The 8,187-nt window shown below is 43.5% G+C and overlaps 2 protein-coding genes across 4 annotated transcripts; one reads left to right on the forward strand and one right to left on the reverse strand.

Moving 5' to 3' along the window:
• Window positions 1-64: 64 nt before the first annotated feature.
• On the forward strand, window positions 65-5,531 carry tepsin (TEPSIN adaptor related protein complex 4 accessory protein). 3 transcript variants are annotated; one of them, XR_015111593.1, is made up of 14 exons: window positions 65-198; window positions 861-933; window positions 1,268-1,359; window positions 1,462-1,555; window positions 1,643-1,710; window positions 1,807-1,888; window positions 2,253-2,324; window positions 2,420-2,608; window positions 2,710-2,896; window positions 3,021-3,134; window positions 3,215-3,293; window positions 3,379-3,513; window positions 3,597-5,193; window positions 5,377-5,529. XR_015111593.1 is itself a non-coding variant. In XM_086195859.1 (13 exons), the coding sequence occupies exons 1-13, from the start codon at window positions 160-162 to the stop codon at window positions 4,194-4,196; spliced, it is 1,824 nt and encodes a 607-aa protein (XP_086051985.1). In that variant the 5' UTR covers window positions 65-159; the 3' UTR covers window positions 4,197-5,531. The 3 variants fall into 3 exon arrangements, 2 of the variants coding, with proteins under 2 accessions (XP_086051985.1, XP_086051986.1); XM_086195859.1 differs by having other exon boundaries at window positions 3,597-5,531; XM_086195860.1 differs by having other exon boundaries at window positions 2,420-2,500; window positions 3,597-5,531.
• Window positions 4,142-8,161, reverse strand: LOC147239433 (uncharacterized). The gene is made up of 3 exons (XM_086195872.1): window positions 7,443-8,161; window positions 6,970-7,075; window positions 4,142-6,722 (listed from the first exon to the last, which is right to left on the reverse strand). The coding sequence occupies exons 1-3, from the start codon at window positions 7,457-7,459 to the stop codon at window positions 6,465-6,467; spliced, it is 381 nt and encodes a 126-aa protein (XP_086051998.1). The 5' UTR covers window positions 7,460-8,161; the 3' UTR covers window positions 4,142-6,464.
• Window positions 8,162-8,187: the final 26 nt, after the last annotated feature.

An 8,187-nucleotide genomic window follows, 5' to 3' on the forward strand; every position in this document is an offset into this window, starting at 1 on the left:
CAATTGGTTTTTCCTCGAGTTTGGGCGTGAGCTGAAAGCCAATACAATTGAGGTGTGTGAGTTAGGCTTCTATGATTGGCTAGCTGTCACATCAAACCCCGCCTTCCTCTGGTTCCTTGAGGAAGAACATGAGTAACCCGCTGCTCGGATTGCTAAATCATGGCAACATTTATGGAACGGTTAGCTTTTCTTCAGAAAGTAAGTTCTGTTTTTTAGTTATTGGTAGTTGTTGAAACTATTAACAGTTAATATGAGTATGACAAATGCGACGTAGTTTTAACGCGTTGGTTTGAAGCTGTGTAGCTAACCCACTATTAGCTTGCTAGTAACTGAGCTTGCTAGATGAGAGTATGAAAACACGTTAAAGTACTGGTCATGTTTAATTGGTTAAGGCCGGTTGCTACAGTTTAAATTGACATCAAATTTGTAACACTTGTGTAGTCAGTCGGTGACGCCGAGGCTTCATTTGGTCGTCGGTGTCATGCCACGTTTTGTTGTCAGGGCTCATACACATTTTTACCTGTCCATGATTTTTCCATGACTTTGAGGGAGAAATGTCTTACGTCTGTGTGTACTTTACCTCTCAAATCTAAACGTAAAAATAAACTGAAAAAGAACCCATGTCAAAATTTGAATGAAATACACACTACATGGTTTGATATAGTATAAACATCAGTCATTCACAACTGTTACACGGGTGTTTCCGTAACGAATTTCCACGACTTCTCCCAAATCGTCTGACTGTGAATATTTTTCATTTCCGGGCTTTCATGGCCATGTGAGCCCTGTTTTTTTTTTTATAATAAAATATGTTTTGAAAGAGATAAAGCTGTCCATCACCTCTTCCCCTATGACTGTAGGTTCCAACGCTGATGAGAGCTACAGCAGATGATGAAAACCCATGTCCTGGTTACCTTTTCCAAGAGATTGGAAGTATCCTTTGGCCGCTGTAACAGTTGTAACTCCAGTGGCACATGCATGTGAATTAATTTAGCTGTCAGCTAAGGTAGGTAGGAGGTAAAAGTTTGGTTAAGTGTTTTAACCTTATTTTAACCTGTGAAATGTAGGAAGTGCAAAGCTGACAATTCATATTCTGCATGTAGAAGTCAGAGTTGTAAGAGTCCTTAAAGGCCCAGCGCAAATGTTCTTTCATTATGTGGTTCCAACAGCTTCTGGTGTCTCATCCATGGCCAAGGAACTTTTTTCAGAAAATAAAATCTGACTCTATTTGGAGGTGGTGATATCCTTAATCATTATCACACTGTAGAAATCTCCCATGAATCTTCAGGTTGTGATCAGTGTTTGTTGGAATACCTGTTAGAGAGGCTGCAGGTAGAGTCATGTCACGTCAAACTCAAGGTGAGCATCATTTTATACTCAAAATTCTTTTGGTGTCATGGTTATAAAAACATTTTTTTGGGGTAATTTGCCCAATTTGTATTCTTGCTTCTGGTGTTCCAGGTGCTGAAGATTTTTGTCCATCTCTGCGGCCATGGCTCAAGTCGTTTCCTCACAGAACTTAGAAGGAATTCCACCTTCATTCAGCAAGCATCGGGTAAGACATTGGTCACATGTGCTAATAAGTTTTTACTCTGCTCTGTTCCTGAATATTCATTTTGTTTGCCACTGGTTGTATCTTAAGTATACAGTGGACCTCCTGATCCCATCCACGGCACAGCTTTGTACCAGAAAGTGAGAAACACAGCACAGGTAAGACAAAGATTTTGTTTCATCGTCAGTGAAATACCACTTAGTCACTAATCTGCAACAGCAAGGGGAACCCACACTGCCTTTTCTTGTTCACAGGAAGTAGCTCGGTTGCTTTTCACAGACACAATTTCCACCAAAACTGGCACGCTCCTACTCAACATAGCCACCCCAAAAATGGGTGAGTAAAAACTTGATTTAAAGGGGAGATATTATGTATATTGTGGTCTCTTATGTAACCACTAGTCAAGTCAGGTCAGTTTTATTTGTATAGCGCCAAATCACAACAAAAGTTCTCATGACACTTGACAAGTAGAGGAGGTCTAGTACCACAGTGAAAACAACAGTGATTAAATGTGGGTGGGAATTATGACACGTAGAGATTTTTGACTATAAATATGTGCTACTGTTGCTAAAAAAATCACCAAAATGCAAATGTTAAATTGGGAAAGGGGCATTAAATGGCCTCTTTTTAATAATAACCAAACTCCAAATCCAGCATTTGGTCGTGTGTGCTGCTACATGTCTGCTGTTTCTCTATCCAGGTATGGGTTCAGCAGCTTCCCACAGGTCAGGAATGCAGGGCTTTGGGTATAGTCCAGGGAAGCAGGGGACAGGTGAGTGAGTGACACCATAACCCACATCACATTCTATACTAATTCCTGTACTTTAAAAAAAAAAAATTAATGTTTTCACCTGTGGCTCTTAACAGGCAGTGACTCACTCCTAGATAAGATCCAGAAAGCTGCAGAGGTAGTGGCCAGTGCTGTCCTTCCCCCAACCGAGCACCAAGGTATCCGCCTCCATGATAACCATTACCGGGCTGTAGTTGCACCCTCTGCTCCAATAGAGGTGGCGATACCAGCATGTGCCTTTAATCTGCCTGCTCGCAGACCAAAAGGTCAGACAACATTCATAGAAACTTGTGTTTAAAGCTCAAATCTTGAATGCAGAGATGTGATAAGTAAAGGCTCACTGTTAAGCCACGTGTCCTCACCACAGGAGTGACCCAGCGGTGTCCAGGGCAGGTTGGTGGCGGCTGGGAGGAGACTGATAATGGCAACATGTCCTCTCACAACTCCTCTCAAGACATGGCTGCCAACAGCAGAGCCTCTGTGGGCAGCAAGTCAGCTGGTACTGGGAGCCAATCAGGGGCCAGTAGAGAAAGCAGCGGGGACGTAACGGAGCGGTGAGTGGCAAAGTCAGTTTGTTAAATCCTAAGATCCAGCCTACTTTCTGACTCTTAAGAGCCAGGCTACAATGAATTATGTTCTTTTTTGGGTTTTTTTTTTACTGTCATGTCATGTTATCAGGGTGGAAGCGTTGCAGCTGGGGGACTGTAGCCAGGAGATGGCCCTTATCAGCAGAGTGACCGAAGGCTCCAAGGTTTTCCTATCTAGAGAGGAGAGCCAGCACTTCATCAAGGAGTCAGTGAATCTAAAAGTTTTGACTCTGTCTTTGTATTTAATGGGATTTTTGGCTTGATCTTCATTGTTTCATCTGTCAGATGCTCCACTCTTAACTGTGAGGTGGTGGTGGAATTACTCACAAGCAGGCTTCAGGATCCCTCAAACACCATCAAGATGGTAATAATGATTCACCGAAGGCCCCTGCAGGCCTACTTACCGATATAGCACTCCCCTAATATATTGTATTCCTCCACTCATGCAGCGAGCACTATGTGCTGTAGCGTGCCTCATGACCTCTGACCTCCTGTCTCTGGAGCAAATCTTTGGTGCTACACAACTCAAACTATGTCAGCTCAGTGAGGGGCCTCCAGGACCCGTGGCCAACAAAGCCACTAAGGTACAAAACAGTGAGAGGAGACTATAGACTGATAAGACCAAATTAGATAAGACATCATCGTGTTTCTTGTCTCCTCCTGCCAGATCCTGCGACAGTTTGAGGCTCTGATTGGTGGATCTCCACATGTTCCCAGACAGTCTACAGCCACTAGCAGCAGCCACCAGGAGACATCAGATCAGCTTCTTTCATCTGCAGATCCTTTTCTGCCAACCTACAACTGTTATCAGTCGAAGGGCCTCCAGCTTGATATCACACCCACAGGTATCAATCACCCATCTTCCAGTCTGGATGTAGCCTGCATCCGCTCCTCGGGGGAACTGATGCTCAAGGATGAAGAGGAGAAACATGTCAATCTTCAACAAGAGTTGGACCTTGGTAGAACTGCTCAAGCTGAAGATCCAGAGTGCAACACTGACCACTGTTCCTCTGAGGCTCCAAGTGTTCAGCCCTGTGCTGGCAGATTGTCCATGTTCAGTGGTATGGAGCTAGTCACCAAGGGGAGACCCTTGTCTGACCTGCCTCTCGATGACAGAGGTGCATCCCTCTCACAGATGGACTCATTAAGGGAGGACAACTCTGACAGTCCAGACTTGTCTCTCCCTCGCTCCAGTAACATGAGTGAGGATTCAGTTCTCCCCCAAAGAAGCCAGACAGCATCTGCCTTCTCATTTCTCAACTCTTGACCACCAACTGACCAACAATTTACAAGATGCCATTCAGTATTTCTTCTCAGAAATTTGAACAAGCGTATAAGCAGAGATCAGATGTGTAAAGTTACGATTTCACGATTTATTTGTGTGGATTCTCTGCTGCTCTGGCGCCTCCTTGGAAGCACCGGGAGATGCGGCTGGGGTCAGTTGACCGTTCATCTGTAACGTCAGGACAACAGCAACCTGCAGAAATCCCTGTCAAGTGAGGAATAGTCTGCATTTCTTGGTCTTATTTCTCCGTACACATTTGGAGTTACATTTTTTTTTTATTATCGATTGCTTTACCTCAGGAGTCCTTTTTAACCTAAATAACCTCTGCAGCCCTTAACCTCTGAGAGAAGAAACCTTCGGTTTGCAATTTGCACTACAACTGCTTTTCCCAAAATGTCTTCCATTATTATTATTATTATTATTTTTTATTTTTATTTTTTTGGTACTAAGCTGTTATAAATTAAATGCTAGTTTACAGATTATTTATTAGCCTGGGTTGATTTTGAAACACTCATGAATGGCTGTGAAGTGCGTGTCTGTTTGTAAAAGTGCTGTTTGGAGAAGAAATGGATGAATTGGTGGGTGTGTACAAAGCAGAACATTTGCAACTTCATGATCTCTCAAGCAATCATTAGAAACAGATTACCTTCACTGTCTTTATTTCAGCGACGCATTGTGTGCAGACTTGATTACTATGGAATGTTGTACACGTTAACATATCCAGACCTACTGCTGCAAATAATTGTGATTGAGTGAGTTTGCACATGTATGTTTCAACTGAATAAAAATGTGCAATTTTTTTTTTTTTTTGCCACAGTGCTAACCAAAGCTCCCAAGTGGTTTATTGGATGCATACATACATTGATCATTGCTTGAATGTTTGCTGTTGCTCTACGCTCTATCATCCTGCCATGCTGAGCCACAGATTCCAGTGATTTCCTGTTCTAACTTCCAGCTCCGCTAGCTAGCAGTTTGGCAGGTCAGTGGGTCAGTATACTCTTAACTCAGGACTACACACAGTGGGGCCCGGTCTTATTGGCTAAAGTGTGTAACAGACCTAAATCATTTTTTTAGGGCAGTTTTCTTTTCGAGAGATAAAAATGCGTTTTACATATGTATGATCCCTAATTATTTCTTTTTTCATGATTTTATCAATTTTCAGTGTGACACAGGACATCAGTCTCATATCGGTCAACAGTGCCTGGCTGAAGTTAAGGTGATACATCACTCAAAGTGTATTTGCTTTTCACATACTCGCCAATAGGTGTCTTGAACTCACAATGCAGTTTTGCGATGCAGTTGTCCGTCATCAGTCATTATTGGCCTCAAGTTAATATACATGGCTGACTCCTTCTGCGTTCTAGTCACCAAGAAGTGATGCAGTGCGGGAAGAAATGTAAGTTCAGTACACCTACTTGAAAAACAAAACACTTTTTTAGTTAAGTACTGCTTTACTCAGTAACACATTACTTCACTTGAAAAATTTACATGTAATATGAGGACCTGAGAAAAACGCTTTTCTGCATGTTTGCAAACTATTTAAAATCTGCCGATTGTGGTTAAATCTAGTAAATGAACGTCAGAATCTTACCATCATTTTGCGTTTTATTACCATGTGTTTGTGCCTGCAGTCCAAAATTAAGTCTCAGTTTTGACCCTCGAAAAGAAGCTACAGTATCCTGGATCCAGTTTTTACTTTGTTCAAAGAAAACTAACAAAGATGTTTTTAGTATTGCTCCTCAAAGAGTGTATTTGCGTCCAACATATGTGTATGGGAATACGAGGAAGTTCCACTTCATAGATAAATGTGACTGACGTGCCCAGTTGAAAGTAAAGAGAGAGTTGTTGAGTAAAGTGCTCCACTTTATTTTGTTTTGCAAGCACTTTGGATCACACTCTTCTTGTGATTAGCACCAATGAGAATGTCCACACTTTAATGCACGCATGTAAAGAGAATAACTCTTTATAAAGTGCACAGAGTGCGTGCACACACACTCACACACACACATATCAATACTGCACAGTAAACCACAGTGGCTGGGCCATGGAAAGGCAGATGTGCTTATGGTCTTCACAAATGGTATATGGTGACGTGGGGATGAGCCGTTACGCCCAAAATATGTAAACCTCCCTACACATCATCCTCTTCCCCTTGACCAGAGTGTGTTGCTTGAGGCTTTCATGGAGGCGCCCCCCTGCCACTGATGGGCGCCAGACAAAAGAACAGGAAAGGGGTCACACAGGTCATGGTCATGTCGAGCCTGGACGCCCTCTGGTGTGTAGACTGCTGAAGTGCGCCTCCCTCAGGATTCTATTGATGGAATCGTAGGAGAAACTGCTGCTGTCACCATGGAAACCATGCTGCAAGGACCTGGCAGAATCCTTGGGCTTCGGGCTGAGGGAGTACTGGGAGGTGCAGTTGTTCTGGCTGTGTATGCACGGCCTGGTGGTGGCCACCATCGGTCCCTCTGGACTGCTAAGCCCATTACTGCTGTCACTGCTGGAAGACTGCAAACACAGAACCAAACCTTGGACTTGCAGTCTAGTGGATGTAGAAGCCGTGAATAAAACATGTGCATATATAATGTAGAGAGAGGGATTGCATGTTTGATGCTGTCAGCGGGCTTAGATTGTAAATCAAGATATGTTCAATAAATGACCTTGGGAGAACATTTGATCTTACCGCCAGTATTCACTTTTATCTGGGTAAACCTTCATCTGCATGACACACAAAAGATGATCAATTAAGCCTCACCTCCGAGTCCAGATCAGACACGAGCAGGCAGGGACCCCCTCCTGACCTCTTGGCCTGAGGACTCAGCTGCTGGTCCTCCTCGCTGTCACAGCTATGATGACGCTTCCTGTTAAAATAAAGAACGGAGGACAGAGATGAGATTATTGTGTGGAGGACAGTAGAGCAAACTTGTAAGCGGATGAGATAGTGTGACTGGAATGATGCAGGGAAGGGGGGGGGGGGTTTCAAAAAGAGAGCATGTAGAGGAACCAAAAATAGCCACACACACAGTCAGGCAGTTACATGATCAGACAACCGGCACTCCCATTAGGAAAACACATTGATGAATAAATTGAAAAATATATATTCACTTGGATCTTTATGGAGCTGGGGGCTTCGTTTTACATGACTTATAAATATATTTTATTGTATGGTTATTGCCATTACTATATTATATGAGTAAGCGCTCAATGTATGAGCAAGAATATCTTTACCTGTTGTCAGTCAACATGTCTGCCGTCTTGACAGATGTAGTTTTTTGGAAAAGAGGAAGGTTGGCACTCCTTGTAAGCGGATTTTAACGCTTTGCTCGGGCTACAGCTCCACGAACATATCGTAGACAATCAGTGTAGAAAACTCCTTCTCATCTCATCAGGAAGTGAAGGATATACGAGCTCCAGAGGCTTGAGGCAGAGACTGACGTAAAAAGAAACCACAAACTGCAGATGTGGGTTATTTCAGACCTGTCACTGCTCCCAGTCCCCGGGTCTGTCTTGTGTGCTCCTCCCTGGTCGTACAAACTGCTGCTGGACGTTGAGAGCTAACCAGCTAACTGCTAAATGTCCCCGTTCACACGACGAAGATCTCGAGGAAGTCTTGGCACCACAGAGGAGAGAACAGGCCGGTCTGCGGGAGCTACCGCCGTGACAGCTACTTGTCAAGCTAACTACTTTAGCTAACTAACCTAATGCAGCACTACGTACAACTTCTTCCGCTTTCGTATTCCGTCGAGTCGCGGTTAACTGTTCCCTGTACTCGACAGAACTTGACAGCGTCGTCCGGAAAAAAGGAAACCAACAAAAGTAAATGTAAAACTACCACTAGATACAACGTTACCAGAAGTAACATCAACGATACTTCGGCGTTGTTACGTGTGTCATAGCAGCGAGCTCGTCTTTGGTAATCGACAGTGCCGCTGCTGACGTGAAGACAAAAAGTTCCACCCCTCTGTTTACATGA

Source organism: Aulostomus chinensis, chromosome 23, assembly GCF_037954235.1.
Source record: "Aulostomus chinensis isolate RoL2024-O1b breed Wild chromosome 23, RoL_Achi_v1.0, whole genome shotgun sequence".
Lineage (NCBI taxonomy): Eukaryota > Metazoa > Chordata > Actinopteri > Syngnathiformes > Aulostomidae > Aulostomus > Aulostomus chinensis.